Source organism: Mauremys reevesii, linkage group 8 (genome assembly GCF_016161935.1).
Source record: "Mauremys reevesii isolate NIE-2019 linkage group 8, ASM1616193v1, whole genome shotgun sequence".
In the NCBI taxonomy this organism is placed as follows: Eukaryota; Metazoa; Chordata; order Testudines; family Geoemydidae; genus Mauremys; species Mauremys reevesii.
In genome coordinates, this window is record NC_052630.1 from 1,291,048 (window position 1) to 1,312,903 (window position 21,856).

The window sequence follows — 21,856 nt, forward strand, 5'->3', positions numbered from 1 at the left end:
ATTCTGCGACTCTGCTGGGTTGGAGAGCTCCAGTCGCGCACTGCACAGTTCACCAGCAGACGCCCTGCACGTGCTCTGTGGGTCCCATTTAGTCTCACTCCTGTGAAGCTGCAGCAGCTTTGTCCTTGCACCCTGTGCTGTGACGTGTAACCTCTCATCCAGCTGTGGGGTTACACATCTGCCAACATCTGGGAGAACTGGTTAGAAAGGGTGAAAACCCTGTCAAGCGACGGGCTAAGCTCCCGGAGATCGCGAAGGCTCTAGGCTGACATGGCAGACTTCTGTTTCAGAGACCCAGCCAAATCCATCGGAAGCTATTGAGCCAGAGAGAGAAGAGCTCCGTTCAGCCAGCAAAGATGCACCTCTGCAGGTAAGAGAGTCCCTGAAGGGGACAAGCCAGAGAAGTCCCAGCCTCAGACCATGGTTACGCAGGCAGGCGTTCCAGCAGTGCAGCTCCGGGTCCGTGGCCAGACTGCAGTGACAGGCTGTTCTGTTGGGGCAGGAACTCCACCTCCAGGAGCAACACTAGCTAAGTCCCTGGCGCTTCCGTCCATCAGCCCGGCTGTGTCTAGACCGGAGCTTAGACCGGCAAAGCTACAGCACTCGGGGGGGGGGGGGGCAGTTTTCACCCCCTCGAGCGCTGTCCTATGTTGACTTCCATTTAAGTGTAGACCAGGCTCCAGGCCTCTCTCAAACTGGAAATCCTCATGCTCCACCAGCAAACTCCAGTGGGTTCCCCAAGAGCAGAGGAGGGTGTATACCTCTGACAGTAGGGCCCTAACCCCCTGCCCCAGCCACTGGCCCCAGGTCTGCCGGGAGCTCCCTTCGGAGCACCTGGATCAGCTGAAGTGGTTGGGCTGCAGGGTGTCAACCAGCCATTGGGCGGAGGGGAGCCAGGTGCTTGCCCTGAGGCGAGAGGGATGGGGCCAAGGGGTATCAGTGCTGCAGGAAAAGTCCTGCTGGGTATCTGTGACTCCCTGCTGTGACTGAACTTGCACTTTGGTAATCTCCGGGGTGAGGCTGGGTCTCTGAAGAATCTGTTGAAGCTTGGGGCATGCCGCAAACCTTGCTTGTCCCCTGGTGTTCTCGGAGGGGATTGAGTGGGGAGGTTTGGTTTTGCTGGGTTGGATTGAGCCGGAGAGCCCGGGTCCCGTGTGGAGCCCAGAGAGGAGTGGAGCAGAGTGCCTGGGGACAGCACAGAGCCTTGGCTTTTATAAAATGAAATAAATTAATCCGGGGCCAGGCCATTCTCGAGGCCTCGTCGTGGCACTAAGTGCTGTGGTGCCACACCTGGGCAGGTGTCACAGCAGTGAGAGCTGGCTTCTGGACCTGCTCCTGAGAACGCTCCTTTGGGTATTAATTTACAGAGGAAAACCAAAGGGGTTCCCAAGCGCTGCTCCGGCAGGGTACATGAGTGAGAAACAAGCTCAGGGAGTCTACAGCGTGTCTTCGTCTGGGCTCTTAGCAGCTCGGAGGCTGTTCTCTCGGGCCTCTCGTCCTGCCGCACCCCAGAGCTAGCGCAGCCAGCGCTGTGCACAGGACACCGGTGCTCCTGCAGCCTTTGGCAGGGTCGGGCTCGTGGCCAGGACGCTGGGCTCGTCCCTTACAACCTTTCGATGGTGCCCGTGGCGTCTCGCAGCTAGTGGCTCAGATGTCAGTGACAGAGCACCCAGCGCTGGAGCAGTTACCCTCCTGGGCATGGGCGCGGCTCCGCAGTGCTAACACTGGCGGTAGGCCCAAGGCCAGGGCCGCCTTGGAGCTTTCAGCCTGCTAGGCCAGAGGCTCGGGGGTTAGCAACAGCCAGGCCCTTCGCCCAGCTAGTGTCCTGGCCTGAGCCTGCCCTGGAACTTGAGACCTCCGGGTGGGTGCTCAGGCAGTGCTGCTTGCAGGCTGCGCTCTCCTCCCGACGTGCAGTCACGGGTTCCAAAAGCCGTTCTCGGAAGGCGCTGCACAAGCCCTTTCGGGAGCCGGCTGACAGTTTTTGTTATACACTGTTGTATTTACATGTAAAATGAGTTATTTACAGCGAGAGTGTAAGTGGTGTGTTTGGACACCTGGTATTTGCAAAAGACGTGATCTTTGCGATTGCTTTTCAAGTGGAAATGAGAAGGAGCAGCGCCTGCTGTTGTCTCCTCACATCTGCATGTGTCGTCTGATTAGGGTAACACCGATCTGATCTGAGCTTTCATATTCAGCATGTCTGATTTTGTATTGGCATGTCCTCATGACTCGCTAAAGTGTAACAAGATGCAGGGAGCCAGAGAGTGGAAAACGGCGTGCAAGTGCCGGGGCAGTAACTGGGAAGTACCCACAGTCGAACTGAGAAACGTTGGCTCCAGCTCGGGAGTCAGGTTCCTTGGCAAGAAGCTTTGTGTGGAGTTTGCCTGCGAGGCGTTCGGTGCAGAGACCTGTCAGCTAGTAATCCCAGGGCATTTCCCGAGGTGCCTTGAGATACAGCCCAGTCCTGCAGACCCTCCCGCACAAAGTGGCTCTGCCGATGTGGGTGGAGCTCGTGACACAAGCACAGGAAGGGAGTCCAGGAGTGAGCTCACTCCTGGCAGTGCAGATTCTTACTCAGTGACAGAACATGCAGCGGGGGTTGAGCAGCCAGCCTGACCCTAATTATGGTTTTCCTGGAATTGCACTGTTAGAAGGAAGTAGCATCTGTTCCTCAGCTGCCTGTGTGTGTCACGGGCTAGCCCCACTACAGCCACCTCTGCATTCTGCTCCTGCAAGTCCCTTCTAGCTAGTTAACAGGTACACAGACCGGCCCTGGCTGTGGAAAACAGGGTCTGTCCCTTTCTTAAAGGTTCAGGAACCTCCGTGGGAGGCCACCTGTCGGTAGAGCTTTCTTAGGCAGCAGCGGTCAGGCTGCCACCTCTCCCAAGCTCTGCTAGGTTAAGGCTCAGTGCGCTGCAGAGAGTTGCTGGCACTGAGATGCAGAGGCTGGGGCCAGGTGAGGCCAGGCACCCTGATGGTTTTAGATCACAGAGTACTAGAGAAAAGCCACGATTGGTAACTTTGAGTAACAGATTTTCAGCCATCTCGCCTTTATCTTTCCCCTTTGCCTCTGTCCCTCAGGGCCTCCCCGAGGATTCAGGGGGCCTGGGGCAAAGCGGGGGAGCGGACATAAAAAAAGGCGCCACCCGCTGCAGCGCTTGTACTCACCGGGCGGCGCTCCGAGTCTGTGACGGGTCCCTCACGCGCTCTGCGGCGATGGCGGCGGGTCCGTCACGCGCTCCGTGTCTGCGGCGATGGCGGCGGGTCCCTCACGCGCTCTGCGGCGATGGCGGCGGGTCCCTCACACGCTCCGCGTCTGCGGCGGGTCCCTCACGCGCTCCGCGGCGATGGCGGCAGGTCCCTCACGCGCTCCGCGTCTGCGGCGGGTCCCTCACGCGCTCCGCGTCTGCGGCGATGGCGGCGGGTCCCTCACACGCTCCGCGTCTGCGGCGATGGCGGCGGGTCCTTCACGCGCTCCGCGTCTGCGGCGATGGCAGCGGGTCCTTCACGCGCTCCGCGTCTCCGGCGATGGCGGCGGGTCCTTCACTCGCTCTGAGTCTGCGGCAGCACTGAAGGACCCACCGCCGAAGACCCGGAGCGAGTGACGGGCCCACTGACGAAGTGCTGACGAAGACCCGAACCGCCGCCGGGTGAGTAAAAATTAAAAAGGCGCCTTTAGCCAGGGAAGGGATTCTCAGCCAGGGCTCGCAGGGCCCCTGTGGGGCCCAGGGCAAATTGCCCCACTTGCCCCCCGCTTCCCGCCAGGCGGCCCTGCTGTCCCTACCCCCATTACCCGGAGTGGAGACTGGAGGAACCTGGTGTAAATGTGCCTCTGTGGGTCATGACTGAGAGTGTCAATTTCAGGATGCCCTGCTGAGAAATAGGGCAAACACAACCCAAAACTGGTGGTGGTTCTTTTATATAATACACCAAAACAGCCACATAAGTAACCCCACAACGCAAAATGGATGCAGGAAGTGGTGTCCCAGACATTACTGAATGCATCACAGGAATTTCTCATTCTTGGTTCTGTATTACTACAGCTTCTAACCTGATATTAGACGTATCATTGTATAGCCAAAATGGATTATTAAAATCATGTTTAACAATATTGTTGAATCCCTTTACAAACCCAACGTAAAACTTGGTTAGAGCAAGAGTGGATTGGATCTGCCCTTGCAGCATAATTCCTGCATATTTCATGTGATCTTGCCAAGAACTAAAGAAAATAGCTAATTTATTGATACAAGCTCTGGCAAATGTTTGGAACCCAATTAACAAGAAGTCAATGTAGATATTAACGTTCTTGGCATTTAGACCTGAAAGCAATATGGTAGTGTGCCTCAGTTTCCCTTCTTATACAGCACATTAGGTCTGCAATGTCTTTTCTTCTGTGTACAGTTTCAAGATCTGTTATAGGCACTAACTATGAAATATCAGTATCCCAGGGTCTTTTAACATAAAGTGTGCTTCTGTGTCTCACTCTTAACATGTTTAAGGGGGTTTCCAAAAGATTAGGCACATGGTACATTTTTACAGTTCTTGGTATTAGCAACACATTAGTGACAAGAGTTAATATTGACGTTTGGTTCGTTGTGGGTGTACAATTACAATCAGTTTTGTCACACCATGCCTTTGGCTCAATCCCATTGGGGTTTGGGCATTTTAGGGTTAACCTGTGCCTTTCATTAGCATGAGAAACTTCCCCCTTTCTCCCTGCTCCAGAGGGTCAAAATCTGAGCTCTTTTGCTTGACAGAATCCATTGGTTGGCTCGGTGGGTCCTCGCGCTACCAGCTAGGGGCAGGTCTTTCTCCTCCCAGGCACTCGGGTCATTTGCATCCACACAGACACCAGCTTGTTTACTAGTTTTCAGATCCGTAACTGTTACCAATTCCAAGGCTGGACTCTGTCTGACAGAGACACCGTCCATTTTCACTCACATGTTAGACTCAAGGTTCTTTTGTCCTTCCATAACCAACCGCTGCTTCCACGTGGAATCTGATGTCAAGTCCACTAAGAGACTACAAGACATATCCAAAGTGTCTAGAGATGAGAGTGTACCTGCCGTTTTCACTCCTTCTCAAAGCTATATACACTGGGTCTTTCTAAACAGAATCAGTGGATCTGGACATCCCAGAAAGACACTGGCAGTTGGGAACCGAAACAAGTCTCCAGAACAAACTGCTGCTTTCTCTATACAGTGATTCACCCTGAGTTAACTCAATCAAATCGCTTCCACACCCACCCGCTGCAGCAAACTGCTTGAAAAACTACCCTGGAGATTTTTCTCTTCAGGAAGCTTTCTAAGCAACAACCCATTTTTCACAGAGATTCTGCCCTTACCCTTTTCACCCAGGGCTTGCTGTAAAGGAACATTTTCCTGAGCAAGAACAGACTCTTTCCGGTTTCACTTAAGTCCAGAATCACCACTGGACCATTAGGAGGATTTTTACAAAAACCCCTGTCAGGTAAATTGTGAGACTTCATAGTCACAAGATTAGAAGCTTTCTCCTTCCTTGTTACAAGTTTCCACACTGTCAGTAGATAACACAGTCAAATTACCTTCATGCTGTCCTCGTGCCCTGGCTATATCCTCACCCTGATCGGCCAAGGTTGTCATATCTTTACACAGCAACACGCTAGCAATAGGCAAAATAGAAGCACCAGAATCGCTTGGTCTCTGGGAGCTATTTATGACATTAACTAGATGATCCCTGTCACGTTATTGATTTGAACTGGGGCCATATAGAACATGGTTGCAACCAAAGTCCTGTGGTGGCATCAAATCTTGTATAAAGGGGGTCAAATGAGGTGTCTAAGACCAGGTTGTGGGTTGCTGGTTAGGATTATGCTGTCTGTGTGCATGTGTCATTTTTGTCGTTGACGTTATGAATATTGGCTCTATCCTGTCTGTACTTCAAACTTGTGCTGTGCTTCTGGGAGACATCCCAGACAAGCTGGTGTTAGCTCTGCCTAGCCTGCTTGATGGTCCATTAGCTACACAATTGACCCATGGAGAGAAGGCAGACACGCCTTGTGACTCAGCAAAGTATGCAGGGACTTGCCCATGTGACTCCAGACTCCATTTTGCTGTAATTTTCCACAGTAAGAACAAAGAGGTTCTTGCACCTGGAAAAGCCTATAAAAAGTTGATGCCTCATCTCCATCTTGTCTTCAGTCCTGCTTCTTACCTCTGGAGGGACTTTACTACAACAGAAGCTTTGAACAAAGGACTGACTGACCCATCCCAGCTGTGGTTGTACTCCAGAGACTTGATTTGAATCTGCAGTTTACTCCATCACTGCTACAAGCCTGAACTAAGAACTTTGCCATCACTGTATGTAATTGATTCCATTTAACCAATTCTAGCTCTCATCTCTATCTTTTTCCTTTTATGAATAAACCTTTAGATTTTAGATTTTAAAGGATTGGCAACAGCGTGATTTGTGGGTAAGATCTGATGTGTATATTGACCTGGGTCTGGGGCTTGGTCCTTTGGGATCGAGAGAACCTTTTTCTTTTATTAGGGTGTTGGTTGTCATAACCATTCATCCCCAGGACAAGTGGCACTGGTGGTGATACTGGGAAACTGGAGTGCTTAAGGGAATTGCTTGTGTGACTTGTGGTTAGCCAGTGGGGTGAGACCGAAGTCCTCTGTGTCTGGCTGGTTTGGTTTGCCTTAGAGGTGGAAAAACCCCAGCCTAGGGCTGTGACTGCCCTGTTTGAGCAATTGGTCCTGAATTGACACACTCGGTTGGGTCCCGCCAGAACCAGCATCGTTACAATCCCTATCAGATGCAAATTTAAGAACATTCCCTTCCGGGGCTTTAGTTAAATACAGATCTAACTCTTGGTCAACTGATGCATTTTCAACCATCATAGGCTGACAGGCTTCTGTCTGCTCCACAGACGAAAGCCTGGAGGTACACTCTGCTGTTTGCAACAGACAAACAATTCGAAACAGTTTTTCCTTCAACAGATAAACTGTTGCTTTCCACAAACAGTGGCTTATCACACTGAACTACTTTAAGCACATCACTTTTACCTGTGTCAGGCTGACTTTCCCAAGCTTTATTAGCCAACAGTCCATCACCCACAAAAAATTACCCTTTTCTTCCTCAATTAGGGCTTTAACCTGACCGGCAACTTTGATCTGCTCTAGAGAAACATTTCCCTGAGCTTTATCGAATGCCAGATACTAGACAGACAGTTAGAAACGTCATTGGCAGACAAACCGCTCTTTTCCCCTCCCCCAGGTTAGACACACCCTCTTCCTGGTCATAGCAAAATGGGTTAAACACAGACAGAAGGTGCAGCTGCCTTTCTAGTCTCTTGCCATGCGGCCTGTGCTTCCTTTGTTCCCAACACAAGCTTGGAAGCTGCAGAGTTGGGTCCATAGGCCTGTCCCTGAGTCACAAGGCGTGTCTGCCTTCTGTCAATGGATCAGATGTAGCTGATGGGCCTTGATGGGCCATCAGTGCTGATGCCAGTGTCTGGCGTGTCACCCAGAAGCATAGCACAAGTGTGAAATACAGACACAGCTATACCTCATAATACAAAGGTGATACAAACATATAAACAAGATTATCCTATCTGGGAAATTCTGACATTTTTGCAGATCTCTTACATGGCAGATCTGGCTGTGACCAGTGTCCCGGTGGGGGACAGCTGTGGTCACTCCAGTTGGGTGAACTGCAAAGAATGGGGCAGACAATCCCCTTCAAGCTGGTGGAGATTCCAGTACTTATAACTTCACATACAAAAATGATCCATGCACACAGACAGCGTAATCATAACCAGCAACCAGAACCTTCTTACAGACACCTCACTCCCCAACCTTTGTACTGTATTTGCTGCAAATATATACCAGTGGTTGCAACAATGATCCATATGGTCATATTCTGATCCGAGAACGTCACATCTGGCCATTGCTCTGAGCTCACCCACTGGGAGGGTGGGAGCCTCCCTTCATCAGGGTCCCAGATGTGCTGCTTGTGCTGTGCTGGGCCATGGCTAGGGACTGATGAGCCCATGTCACGTGTTGAACTCTTGCTTTGCCACATGAGTTTTTCATGCGTCTCGCTGGGTTTGCTTCCCGCCATTCTTGGGGTCTCCGTTAGGGATGCTGTACGTTTTACCCAGCGATGCGTAGCGGCAGCACAGGTGATCCTTGCCTTAAATGGAATGTCCAGGGGGGCCTGGTGGTGCTTGGGCAGGACACGTTGCCTTTGGAACAAGCATTTGATGTTAGTGCAGTGGAGTGGGTGGGCCTGTGTCCTCCCCCACCCCCGCCACCCATCGCAGGTGGCAGCCTCCCCCTCTCCCTGGCCACTCAGAGCCAGGAGCCTGGGGTTTGCTATTGAACTATTTGCTCAGTTAGTGCAGTGGTGTTTGCTCATGCAGTGAACTACTCAGTGCAGTTACTAGATCTGACTTGTGCAGTGGGAATGAATGTGTCTGAGCAGTGCAGCAGCTGCGGGAGGGTAAGGCAGCCAGGCGCTCTAGGGTAGGCATGAAGAATGAAACAGCAAGAGCTGTTCACCTGATTTCTTGTCCCCTTCCTCAGGCGGGTGGAGATGAAGGAGCTGGGAACGCCGTCTCTGAATGCAGCCCATCAGCTGACGACAGTGTGTCGTGCCCGCTGTGTGATCGAGGGTTTCCAGCCGCTGAGATTGAGCTGCACGCTATGTGCTGTAACGGCAGCGTGGGACAGGATGCAAATGAAGACGTTCCAGGTCTGCTAAGCACATGGTCTCGTGTCTGGGTCCTTTGAGTGTGCGTGTGATTGCCCTCTCCTGCCCCAGCAGCCCTGTGTGCTGGGAGTCTCAGCACCCTCGACTCTTGGCTACAGAGAGTGGAGCAAACACTCTCTTGCTGAGGCCTGCTGAGAGGTGTGGGAGGCCTCCTGCCCCAGAGGGCGCTCTGAGCCCCCTGGCTTTCCAGCACTCCTAGAATTCACGTGTAGTCAGTAAGTTACTTAGCAGCCCACTGTGACCATCTCCAGGTTCCAGCCCTGGCCGTCTCCTGCAGTCCCACTATGCAGGACCCCTCTAGGGCCATAGCACACGCCTCAGCTAGCACAACCCCAGGAGAAGGAGCGAGCCCCTCACAGGATTGGGCGGGGGGCACAGCACGGAGCACACGGCCTGCACTGAGAGATGACAAGTCCAACACGTGGTGAGGTGCGGAGCCGAGTGCTGTGACTCGGTGAGAGGGACTATTCAGAGATCCCAAGGCCAGGCAAGACCACTGTGATCATCTAGTCTGACCTCCTGCATGGCACAGCCCAGAGACCTGCCCCGCAATAATCCCCAGGGCAGAGCTGTTAGACAAACAGCCAGTCGGGAGTTAACAATTGCTAGGGATGGGGAGTCGTCCACCACCCTGGTAAGTTGTTCCAGTGGCTAGTTTCCCTCACTGTCAAATATTTTTGTCTTATTTCCAGTCTGAATTCATCTGGCTTCAGCTTCCAGCCACTGGATCGGGTCAGACCTTTCTCTGTGGGACAGAAGGGCCCATTATTCAGTCTTTGTTCCCCATGTAGGTGCTGATAGACTGGGATCAACTCACCCCACAACGCTCTTTTTAAGTTAAATAGATGGAGCTCCTCAAGTCTGTCACTACCAGGCAGGTTTCTAATCCTTCAGTCATTTTCGTGGCTCTTCTCTGACCCCTCCCCAGTTTATCAACATCCTTCTTGACCAGTAGGCACCAGAACTGGGCACAGGGTGGCACCAGTGCTGAATACAGAGGGAAAACCACCTCTCTGCTCCTACTCGAGATCCCAGGCTCACATTAGGTCTTTTGGCCGCCGTGTCACACTGGGAGCTCACGTCTGTCTGGTTAGCCATCACGACTCCCAGTCTTTATCAGAGTTGCTAGTGGCCAGTGTAGACATTCGGGCTCAGAGTAGAGCCCAAGCTCTGGAACCCTGTCGGGGGCTCCAGCCTGAGCCCAGCGTCTATCCATCAATGTTTAGCCCTGCAGCCCTGCCCTGCGAGCTGGAGTCAGCTGACCTGGGCCAGCTGGGGCCGTGCTGCAGGGCTTTTATTCCAGTGTAGACGAACCCTTAGTGTAGGCCCAGGGTTCACACTCAGGCTCTTGCCTAACCCGCCTTCCATCTCCACACAAGTGACACTAACCCAGGGTCCCGGAAACCCAGGGCGGTGGAGGGTCCAAGCCTGACTCAAGCTGGGAGCTACCTTCAAGCCCTGTTGCTTTGCAGTGGAGACGCCGCCCCACTGGACTTGTGCCCTGGGAGTTGGCCAAAAGTGTCCCACAGGCCCACAGGCCAACTCCCTTTGTCCTGTGGGCAGTCGGGTTTGGTGCCCGGTCTCGTTCTCCCACGCTGCACCTCAGACTGAGGGCGAGAGAGGCCACATTTTGGGAGGGCGCAAGGAAGCCTGGTGTTTGGACTTGGGCTGGCATAATGCAGTGTAGACGCTGGAGCCCCAGGCTGGGACCCAGGGTTCAACTATTCCTGACCTGGGGTTACAAAGCAGTGTAGATGCTCAAGCCCTAGGTTAACAAACTCCGGGTCTCCAAACCCCGGGCTTACACTGCAGTGTGGAGAGCCCCTTAGGGCTTGTCTCCATGGGGCAACTGGCTGAAACGCTTCCCTGTGTGGACTCTGGTCCAGACAAAAGGAGACTGTATCCCAGTGCCTGCTCTGCTCCCAAAGGCCTGCTTCTGCTTTCCTGGGGGCTTGTTTCTGAGGAGATTCAGTAGGGCTTGAAGAGTTTGTTCGAAGCCCTAGACACTGCGCCAGGATGGGAGTGGTGGGGCCCTCGCTGCTGGTGCAATGAATGTTCCTGACCCCCGTGCTCATCCCCAGTGAATGTGTGTGCCCCCATCTCCCCCCACCCCAGGCACAAGCTCTAATGGGCCGGTGAGTCTGGAATGAGAACTGAAGGACTCCGCCCACATTCTGCCTCGGGTCACTGCCCTCCGCTGTGCTCTGCGGCTGCTACCACAGACATACCCAGCTCAGTGTTCGGGAAGGAAGCCTAGTATTTTACCAAATGCCACGGCTGTTCACTAACCTCCCAGTCCATTCTGGCCCAGCCTTCCTGGTCCACAGCGAGTGACAGGAGAGCAGGAGCCGCCACGTGCCCCTCCCTCACCTCACTGACACCTCACCATCCGTTTCCAGAGCACTGGCAGCAGTGCTGATACTGTACAAAGCTCCCAACACCAAGAGAAGTGGCACTGATGCAGCAAAAAGAGTAACACAACTGGGGCAGGGAAAAGCTTCATCACTTCTGAGAGGGGCCAACATGCTAGAGAATCTTTCCATTAATAGGATCTGCACAAAAATAGCCTGCTGGTAATGGGACTAGACAGCTTGGGGTGGGGAGCCGCAGCCTGAGCAGACACAAGCCTTGTGCAAAAGGCAGGAAGCGTCGTCACGCACGGATGGCACTTTGCACCTGCCGAGTGTCGGGCATGCAGTTATTGAGCCTCTCTGCACGCTGGTGAGAGAGGCCCACAGGCAGACAGACAAGGGACCTGCCCCAAGCCACGCAGAAAGCCCTGGCTCCCATTCCTGTGCACTGACTGTCCGACCCGCCTTGGCTGGCGGGCCAACAGCCATGCCAGTGGTGCTGGGGACGAAGGGCAAATGTGGAATCATTTCCCAGGGGAGCGCTGGAGCCTCGCACAGGCAGGGCACCGTGCCCGGCTGTCTGGACACGGAGCTGTCTGCAGCCGATGGAGACAGGTCCAGTCTCACACATGCTGTGCATTGCAGACCATGAGGCTCCTAGTGTGCTGGGACAGGCTCTGGTCCCCAGGTGTGCTCTCTCTCTTGCGGGTCTCTTCTGAAAAGCCTCTCTAGGGATGAGGGGAGCTCCTGGTCGGCGTTGGGAAGCATAGCTAGCAAGCTGGCTCGTGTGCATGTGGTGGAGTCGATCAGCAATGCTGGCCATGATTCTCCATTCCTCCTGCTGCTCTCGGCAGCACAGCTGGGTCTTCCCGCGTGATCCCAACGATTTCTAACAGGCCTGCCGTGCCAGATGTGCTCACAGGTCTGATTAACACCTGAGCGAGTGCACACGGCGTCCTGAGATGGTGTTAAAGGAATATTAACAGCTGCGCCCCATGGAGAGAGCTGCTCTCGCCACGCTGAGTTAGGCGGGCTCTGGGGGGCCTCAGAAATCAGTACCAGGACATGGATAGGCCACTGGTTCACCCCTAGGCCAGGCGAGGGGCAACTGCTTCATTTCTCCACCACAGGCATCTCTGCCTCCCCCCGGGAGCTCCCAGGAGGCTGCCCGGCCGAAGCACTAGTCACTGACTGGCCTGCTGGGCCAGCACCCAAGAGAGAGGAAAATCAGGGCTTGCTGCAGTCCTGGGCTGGGCTCCAGATTGTGAGGGGTCGTTCCATTCTGCACAGGCGCCGAGCGCTGTGATAACACATTAGCAAACAGTAAGAGGTGAACGGCCCCTGTATCCTGGAGTCAGGAGCCCAGCGAATCCCGGAAGCTCCGACGCCAGGCTGTAAAGCAGCTCTCGTGCACTTTGTCCCCATAGCCCCATTGCCTGGGAGTACTTACAGCAACATCTGTTTATGAGCTGGAAACTCAAACATCCCTACCGGAGCCGGCCGAGATATCGGAAACGCTCCCTCAGGATCTGAGCAGGTGGCATGTCAGCAGGAATCTGCTGAGAGCAATTCAACCGCAAGAGAGAGAGACGTCGAAATTCTCCCTTCAGCTGCCTGGAGAGCAGGTCTGCAGCACTGCTGGTTGGCTCCACACACCAGAACGCTGGTGTGGAAGAGGCCGCAGCAGCCCCGGGCAGTCTGGTGGGGGAAAGCCCTTTCCTTCGCCCAGGGCCTATAGAGCGCTTTCCCTGAGCTCTCACAGCACATGACAGTGGGGGTCCGTACCCCCCATGTCACACGTGGGGAAACTGACGCACAGAGCGAGGCAGTGACTTGAGATTTACTGTGCGTGTCAGGGAGTTTGACCCAGCCCTCACCCAGGGGGGAGGGGACTGGAACTTCCTTGGAAGCGAGTCGCAGTCCTGGTGGGAGGGCTCACCGGACCCACCCTCTGACCGGTCAGCTCTTCTCTCCGGGGACGCGGGGGAGCAGTGCTGCAGCTGGCGTTAGCCACTGTTCCGTTTCCCGGGAACTTTCGTTAAACCAGACTCGATCCGAAGCCCCTTCCCGGGGGCTGCCGGAAGCCTCCTGCCGGGGCCACGGGTTGGCTTCAGGAAGGGTAGCAACTCCCAGGCCCCCGGCTGGGCCAGCCTGAGTTGTCCAGAAGGGAAGACTCTGCCCATCAGCATCCCAGTGCTCCTTTGGCCTTTCCCATCACACGTCCCGCTGCTGCCAGGCGGCACCTGAGCTTGCCCCACGTCCCATCCCAGGTGCTTTGCAATCCCCCGAACGCTGTCAGGGAGGGAGAAGCCACCCAGCAACTGGGTAACTTTCTGTTTGTGTCTCAAGCGCTCGCTCAGCGACAGAGAGAAACCAGGAGCAGAGCTGGCAGAGCCGTCCCGCCCCCCACAGCCATTGCCAAGTAAGTAGGTAGGCTGGCTCCGTAGAGCCTGTGCCCGCCCGCCCGCCTCGATTCCTGCGCGTCCCTTGTAGCAACGGCCCCGTGATCTGGGTTCTTCTGTTGGGGCCCAGCACTGGGGTGTCTGAGCCCCTCGATGGCGTCTGGGGGCCTCAGACGAGCACAAAGGAAATGCGGGGGGGTGGGGTGAGTGTCAGGTGGGCCAATGCAGGCACTGTGCTGAGTGCAGGAGCCTGTGGGAAGGCTGACAGGATGGCACCTGGAGTGATGACCTTCACGTAGACTTGCAGAGTCGCAGCGGTTTTGCTGAATCTCTCCCTGTGCAGCCCCACCTCCTCCCTCCCACACAGCCTCCGAAGAGAGGATCTGACAGTACAATCCCTGCCTGCCGGGGAAGCTATTCTGCCCTTACAAACAGCGGATGGCAACATCGCTAATGGAATTAGGCTAATTACAGAGAGGACAGCTTCTGTTTAGACACGTTCTCTGGTAATCAGCACTGCCTGGAGAGAAAGCATCAGAGAAGCCCCCGCTGCGTGGAGCATGCTGGGGGCTCTCCATGCACGTACTGGAGAGCGTGGGGCCCTCCGGTAACCGACACCCCTCTCCTGAACAGCGATTGCTGTAGCCACTGCTCTGTGCCCAGCTCCCCCCTGCCAGCCCAGCGCTGACTGGCACAGGCCTCCCGGGTAGTGCGGGCTAAGCAGGGAAGGGCAGAGACAGACTTGGGCTGCCAGTCAGACAAGGTGGCTCTGCTTTAACGCACTGGGTTTGCCTCTCCAGCAGCATGTAACTGCCTTGTGCATCCCCTGAACTCTTCATTTCTGCAGTTTGACAGGGTGGTTGATGTCTGAGCCAGCAGCCGAGCTGATTTCATTACCGTGCCCCGGCTGCCGCCGCCCGCGGGGGACAGGGAAACGGCTGATCACGCCGTTGTTTAGCCTGGCATCGGGCCGGCTTGACGGGCGATCCCGCTGAGCCGATGCTGCTCCCCAGACGGGCCGCCTCAGGGGGATGGCCTGGAGAAGTAAAACGCTGCCGAGTGAATCCTAATGCAGGGCTCTGCTTCCCTTGCCCGGCAGGTGTGAGAAGTGCTACCTTTGCAAGGCCCTGGTGCCGCTGGCGGCGTATCCGAGGCACGTAGACGGCTGCCTGCAGACTGCGCGGGACGCTCAGGGAAACCGGAGGCTGCGCAGTGCCAAGGTGAGGGTGGAGTCCGGCCCCATTGCAAGGCCCAGGTGGGTTTGTTCTGCAGCGGCGTTGCTGCTTGGCCTCCAGCGTGTGTGAGCGGCTGGGTGGACACGGCTCTGCCCACGGGGGAGCTGCAGCTACGCTCACCTATTCCCTTGTTACATCAGCAGCAGCAGGCTCCGAGTGCGGGCAGGGGAGAAGGGCCGAGCCTGTCCTGCTGCACCCCCGTCCTGCCGGTCCCTGGGCTGAGCACAGGTGGAATTGCCGGGAGGGAGGGAGGTGCAGGGCAGGGGACAGGACTGGGAGAGGGAGCCTGGGCCCCTAGCCAAGTGATCACTGCTCATAGAACGCCCTTAGGGGGCAAGGGGGTGGCGGCAGCGTATGGAGGGCAAGGGTGGGGATGGTGGTGTACAGGGGTGGGGCGGGGCATGCGGGGTTTGGCGGGGCGAGAGTACGGTGGGCAGGGGTGTGGGTGAGGGGCGGCAGTGGGTGGAGAGGCAGTGGCAGCTGGGGGCAGCGGTGGGCATGGGGTGAGGGCATGGAGGGCAGCGCCGTGCGGGGTGGTGGTGCCGTACAGGGGTAAGGGCGGCGGTGTGGGGGTGAGGGGCGGCAGTAGCAGGCAGGGAATGAGGTGGAGGGGCAGCACCATGCGGGGTGTTGGGGGTGAGGGCGAGGGGTGGTGGTGTGGGGTGGGGCATGCGGAGCTGCAGTGCCGTGCGGTGGGGGTGAGGGCGGGGTGGGTGGGTGGGCGGGAGGATGAGGCGACGGGGCAGCGGCGGGTGGTGGCGTTCAGGGGTGAGCGAGCGGGGCGATGGTGCGTGGGGCGTGCAGTGGGGTGAGGCACGTGGAGGTGCCGTGTCGTGCGGTGGTGGGGGGGGGGGGGGCGTGCAGTGGGGTGAGGGCACGTGGAGGTGCCGCGCGGTGGGCAGTGGCGTACAGGGGGTGAGAGCGAGGGGGCGATGGTGCGTGGGGGGGGGTGAGGGCGTGCAGTGGGGTGAGGGCGTGCGGAGGTGCCGTGCGGTGGGCAGTGGCGTACAGGGGCGGTGGTGGTGCGTGGGGGGGTGAGGGCGTGCAGTGGGGTGAGGGCACGTGGCAGTGCAGTGCCGTGCCGTGCGGTGGCGTGCAGGGGGGGAGGGCGTGCAGTGGGGTGAGGGCGTGCGGAGGTGCCGTGCGGTGGGCAGTGGCGTACAGGGGCGGTGGTGGTGGTGGGGGTGAGGCGTGCAGTGGGGTGAGGGCATGTGGAGGTGCCGTGCCGTGCGGTGGTGCGTGGGAGGGCGTGCAGTGGGGTGAGGGCACGTGGCAATGCAGTGCCGTGCGGTGGCGTACAGGGGGTGCGGGCGTGCAGTGGGGTGAGGGCATGTGGAGGTGCCGTGCGGTGGGCGGTGGCGTACAGGGGGTGAGAGCGAGGGGGCGGTGGTGCGTGGGGGGGTGAGGGCGTGCAGTGGGGTGAGGGCACGTGGCAGTGCAGTGCCGTGCCGTGCAGTGGCGTACAGGGGGGGAGGGCGTGCAGTGGGGTGAGGGCACGCAGTGGTGCCGTGCGGGGTGGTGGTGCCGTACAGGGGGTGAGGGCGGCGGTGTGGGGGGTAGAGGGGGCGGCAGTAGCAGGCAGGGGAATGAGGGTGGAGGGGCAGCACCATGTGGGGTGTTGGTGGGGTGAGGGCGAGGGGGTGGTGGTGTGGGGGTGGGGGCATGGAGTGGGGTGGGGCATGCGGAGCTGCAGTGCCGTGCGGTGGGGTGAGGGCGGGCGGGCGGGCGGGGCGGGAGGATGAGGGCGACGGGGGCAGCGGCGGGTGGTGGCGTACAGGGGTGAGCGAGGCGATGGTGCGTGGGGGGGTGAGGGCGTGCAGTGGGGTGAGGGCACGTGGAGGTGCCGTGCCGTGCGGTGGTGCGTGGGGGGGGGGCGTGCAGTGGGGTGAGGGCGTGCGGAGGTGCCGTGCGGTGGGCAGTGGCGTACAGGGGTGGGGGGGGTGAGGGCGTGCAGTGGGGTGAGGGCACGTGGCAGTGCAGTACAGGGGGTGCGGGCGTGCAGTGGGGTGAGGGCATGCAGAGGTGCCGTGCGGTGGGCGGTGGTGGTGGGGGGTGTTGCAGCAAGGTCAGGCCACCTGCCACGCTCCCTGGGAGAGGCTGGGCAGGGCAGGCCGGGGCCGGAGGGGGGCCTCCCTGGCGGCCCGTGACGGCTCTGTGTTCTCCGTTGTCCCAGGACGTCGGGAGGAGCGAAGGCAGACTCCTCAGCATGCTGGAGATGTCCGAGTGCAAGTCTGCAGGTGGGGACACCACATCTCCGAAGCGCAGGCAGTGTGGGGCCCGGGCTGCTCCACACAGCACTCCCCGCCCCTGGGGAGTCACCCAGTATGAGCCGGCTCCGACCCCCTCGGGAGCTGGCGCTTGGCAAACCGTGGGGGAAAGGCCGGGGCCTGTATCTCCTCCCCATACGTTCCGGGAGCCCCACTGATCTCAGGGCCAGTGCTCCTGCCGGGGGCTCCAGCCTAGCACCTCGGTTAGCATGGCAGCGCCCAGTGCCATGACTAGCGCAGGCGGGGCAGAGGGACACCGACGCAAGGTGCTTACGGGAGCCCGGAGCCCCTCGGTAACAAGGGTCTCGGCCCCTCAGCCTGACCCAGTGGCTGATTTCACCTGCAGCGCAGGCTCCGTCGGGGCCCAGCAGTACGCCCGTGCCCCATGGCACCCGAGCTGGCAGCTGGAGGTGGGGGCGGGCTGCCTAGCCAGCCTCAGGTCTGTGGGGTGCAGTGGCCAGCTCACCCCTAAGCAGATGGAGCGCTGGGGGTGGAGAAGCCCCCCCAGCCCTGCTGCTGCTGCCGTGGAGCGGGGGCTCCATGCTCCTGGCTTGTCCCTGCGTTGGGCTCTGGGCCAGGTCCCTAGGCGTGTTAGTGAGCGTCGCTGCTCCGTGCGAGGGCCGGCCCGGCCCGGCCCGGGTTGGGAGTGAGGTTCACTGGGTGTGTGAAATGCCTGGCCGAAAGGGGCCGCACTCTCCCAAGCGCCCCGGGGAGCAGAGTCCCCTGCCCCGCCTGCAGCTCAGCAGTGCCGCTGGCTCCGAGACAGAGCTGCTGCGTCGTGCGAGGCTCCGCTGTGTTCTCGTTGCAGATGCTGAAGTGGGGCCCATGCTGGCAGCAGGAGGAGACCCGAGGTCAGCCGCTGCTTTGTGAACTGCAGGTTTCCTTCTCCCCGCCCCGCCCCGCCCCGCCCCAGCAGCGCGCTGTGGCTGGCTGGCCTGGGCAGCGGTGCCACGTGGCCGTGTGCCGTTGGTGCAGAGCGCGTGGAATGAGCTGGGCCTTGAGCTCCCGTCCCGCAGCTCCGCTCGGCCTGGCCAGGAGGCAGTGCCCTGCTTCCACCAGCCCCTTGTGAGCCCCGGCACAGCCGAGCGGCACAGCCTTTGCCTCTGGCTCGGCCTCCGTGCCAGCTCCCCCCTTCCTTCCTGGACGCCAGGCTGCTGCGGGAGCCGGGGCCTTTGCTTCTCTCCCTCGAGCGCTCCTCACCTCCCGCTGTCAGCGGCTGAGCCAGGGCTCCGGGCCAGGCTCCGTGCTGCCCGAGGACAAGCTGGCTGGAGGCTGTGGCCAGCTGCTCCCTTGAGGGCAGAGCGGCCCAGCCAGCGCAGTGGGGCTGGGGAAGGGGTGTAGCAGGCAGATCCTGCAAGGCAGAGGGGCGGGCTGCTCTCCACTCGGGGAAGGGCAGGTGGTGGCTGGTTCGAGGGGTGCGGGGAGCTTGGTTTGGGGTTGTCCTGGGCTGCTAGATTAGAGGACTGTCGGGCCCACTCCTGCGGCTTATCCCCGGCCCTTCGGCGAGCTCCCAGGCCAGCTGTGCGGGGCGCGTCGGGCAGCTGCTCCCTCCCTCCTGGCTGCTGACCGAAACAAGGCCAGCGAGTGTTCGGGCCTGGAAAGGAGGGGGGCAGAGCAGCTTGCGGCGAGAATGGGAGCCTTGGCGGCTGGTGGGGGCTTCTTGCCTGGACTGGCATTTCTCTCGCATGCTCTCCCCATTTCCGTCAGGCACACCCCGGCGGGAGCTGAGCAGGAAGCTGGGTGCAGCCTGGCCCCGGAGAGCCCCCTTCCACACATGGCTTTCAGTCACTTGCCCACTCCAGCCTTGGTGTCCGCGCCCGAAGCCGCGGGCTCCCCGGGGGGCTTCCAGCAGCAGAACAAGGGCAGCCGGAGGAGGAGGAGGAAATTCTGAGGTGTGAGCGATGGAAAAGGGACCTCGGGAGACCCACAGCGAAGGGGCAGCAGGGGCTATGGCCTTGTCCAGCCAGAGCCCCGGGCAGAGCTGCTGCCCACGGCCCGGCAGTGTGGTGTGCTCGTGTGCCAGGACTGGGAGCCGTGGGCGAGAGACTTGCTGCGGGATGCTCGCCAGCCACACACACACATTTATGGATGTTTTTATGAAATGGCAGCGACCCGGAGGAGCATTCTGCGTCTTTCTTTGGGGCCGGGGGGTGGAGGAGGAACAGCAGCAGGGGATGCCCCAGCAACTAGAAATCTTGGTGCCCAGCGCTGTCCTGGGCCTGCCCCAAAGGCCCGTGTGTCCTGCAGGGCTGCTGCCTACGCTGGCTCCTCACGGCCCCGGTGCGAGGCCAGCGGAGGATCCCAGCAATTGCTTTTGGGTTCTCCTGAAAGCAGGAGGGTTTTCAAAGGCAGGGGTGGGGGGTGCCAGAGCTGTAGCCCTAAGGTGCCGGGGCGATGGGCGTTAGCTGTGCGCCCAGTTGCTTGTTACGTGAGGCTCTGGTGCCCTTTGCTCCACTCCTGCTCCAGAGCCCAGTGCACTTGCTGGAGGCCTGGCAGGCTCCGTGGGGACTGCTGGGAGCTGGGAGAGCCCCAGAGCTTCAGAAATGCGGGTGTGTGATGTGCAGTGGCCCAGCCCTCCCGAGTCCCATGGCACCTGCTCCAGCTGGGCCAGGCCTCCCGCAGTGCAGCAACCTGGGCAGAGGCAGTGAGCCAGGCACCTGCTGCTCTGGGAGGAGAGCTGGGAGCTGGCCAGGACCCAGGAGTGGCTGCTGGCTGGGAATCAGATGTGTGCTGAGACCTCTGCTGGTTTCCTGGCACAGCGGCCAGCGGGCACAGACTGGCACAGCGGCCGGCAGGCACAGACTGGCATGGTAGCTGGTGGGCGCAGACTGGCATGGTGGCTGGTGGGCGCAGCAACCGGCGGGCACAGACATGGTGGCTGGTGGGCACAGCAACAAGCGGGCACAGACTGGCATGGTGGCTGGTGGGCACAGCAACAGGCGGGTACAGACTGGCGTGGTGGCTGGTGGGCACAGCAGTCGGTGGGCACAGACTGGCACGGCAGCTGGCGGGCGCAGACTGGCATGGCTGGTGGGCACAGCAGCTGGTGGGCACAGGTTGGCATGGTGGCCGGTGAGCACAGCAGCTGGCAGGCACAGACTGGCACAGCAGCCGGCGGGCACAGGCTGGCATGGTGGCTGGTGGGCACAGACTGGCACGGTAGCCGGTAGGTGCAGCGGCTGGCGGGCGCAGACTGGCACAGCAGCTGGCAGGCACACCACTGCTCCCCTCCCCACATTCACCAGAGCTTGCTGAGCTCGGAGGTGGGGGCTGGGGCAGCGCTCATTGGCCCGGCCCCCGTACCTCGCCCCAGGCCCGGCCCCCGTACCTCGCCCCAGGCCCGGCCCCCGTACCTCGCCCCGGCCCCCGTACCTCGCCCCAGGCCCGGCCCCCGTACCTCGCCCCGGCCCCCGTACCTCGCCCCGGCCCCCGTACCTCGCCCGCGGCCCGGCCCCCGTACCTCGCCCCAGGCCCGGCCGTGCTCAGGAAGTGACACAGGCAGGTGTGGCCCGTGCTGGCCAGGGGGCAGGAGCAGCCCGGCTGCGTGACCAGTGGGTGAGGGAGGGGGAGAAATTCGGGGCCCTCTGCAGGGGAGAATCCAACTGGAGTGAGCAGGGCTGGTCCTGTCCTAAAGCTGCCTGGCCGGCCCGAGGGACGCTGCCCGCGTGCCAGGGCGGGTGCTGTGCCCCAGGCTGGCTGCCCTGCCCTCCCTGCAGCGCCCTGCGCCTGGCCGGCCGGGTTGAGCGTGTTGCTTTGGGCCCGGTGCTGGGAAGCAGCTGCTCGCCTGGTGCCCTCGAAAGATGCCACCTTCTGCCTCTGCTGTTGGTTTTCCCCCGCCATGCCCACGTCTCCACCCCCAGCCTCTCCCCGGACTGTGGGGAAGCCACTGCTGTGTCTTGCCTGCCCTGGCGCCGCGCAAGGCCCATGCCCTGCGGGAGAGGGGTTCTCGGCCTCGCCCTGGTATCTGTCCTCCCCCCCAGGGGCAGCGGGGGCCTGAGCTGCTATGGGGCACTGGCCGACCCAGGGAGTCTGTGCTGGGCAGGGACTCGAACCCTCTGGCCAGGCTGCCTCCAGGTGCTGCCTGACGCCATCAGCCTGGGCAGGGAGCTCGAGCAAAGTGCGGGAAGGGGGCTGGCTGCACCCAGCCCCCACCCCCACCCCCACCCCTGCCCGGCAGCCCCTCCCGGCCGGGGAGCAAACGCCAGAGCAGTGACAGCTGCTGGGAAACACGGCCGGGAGCCTGGGCAAAGCTGGTGCTTTCTCCCCCCTGCCCAAGTGCCTGCAGCAAGCCCGGGGGCTGGGGAAAGGCCCCCCCTCAGTGCCAGCGGGGGGGGTGGGGGCATGGAGCAGAACATGGTCCACAGGAGGCTGTCGTCAGCTCTTGGCTGCGCTGGCTTCTGCCCCAGGCCAGCTGCTGCCCCTCGCCCAGCGACCGGCACAGCCGGCCCCAGGCAGTGCACACGTGTTAGCAAGGGCCCAGTTTCAGCCTGGGACCACGCCAGAGCACCCCCCCCCCCAACCCCACTGCCCAGGGCTCTTCCTAAGGGCTCCCCACCCACGGCAGCCCAGCCCAGCCCCCCACTGTTGCTGGTGCAGGGGAGAGATTCTCTGTCCCTGCCCAGTGCCCCCTGGTCCTGTCAGCTCCAGCAGGAATTCTGGGAAGGGGGTGAAGCCACATCTAGCCCCACGCCCTGGCAGTGGCTCCGGACTCCTGGACCTGGGAGCAGGCTGGGGGAGGATGGAGCATGCGGGACCCAGAGGCAGCTGGTGTGCTCGCCCCTGGCACCGATCCCACAGCTCTGATGTCCCAGTCCTAGCACGGGGTCTCTCCCCGCCTCCCCAGGCAG

The 21,856-nt window shown here is 59.9% G+C and overlaps 1 protein-coding gene across 8 annotated transcripts in view; it reads left to right on the forward strand.

Moving 5' to 3' along the window:
• UIMC1 (ubiquitin interaction motif containing 1) overlaps window positions 1–19,823 on the forward strand; it is a 64,747-nt gene extending 44,924 nt beyond the window's left edge. For 6 of the 8 annotated variants that reach the window (XM_039484452.1, XM_039484456.1, XM_039484455.1 and 3 more), the window contains 7 exons: window positions 291–370; window positions 8,568–8,736; window positions 13,455–13,527; window positions 14,607–14,727; window positions 16,916–16,979; window positions 17,818–17,860; window positions 18,717–19,823. In XM_039484452.1, the coding sequence (XP_039340386.1) occupies window positions 291–370; window positions 8,568–8,736; window positions 13,455–13,527; window positions 14,607–14,727; window positions 16,916–16,979; window positions 17,818–17,860; window positions 18,717–18,900 (734 nt within the window). In that variant the 3' untranslated portion in view covers window positions 18,901–19,823. Of the gene's footprint in view, window positions 1–290; window positions 371–8,567; window positions 8,737–9,545; window positions 9,629–12,532; window positions 12,731–13,454; window positions 13,528–14,606; window positions 14,728–16,915; window positions 16,980–17,817; window positions 17,861–18,716 lie in introns of those variants that run through there. The other 2 variants (XR_005583655.1, XR_005583654.1) reach the window with 2 other exon arrangements.
• The last annotated feature ends 2,033 nt before the right edge of the window (window positions 19,824–21,856 follow it).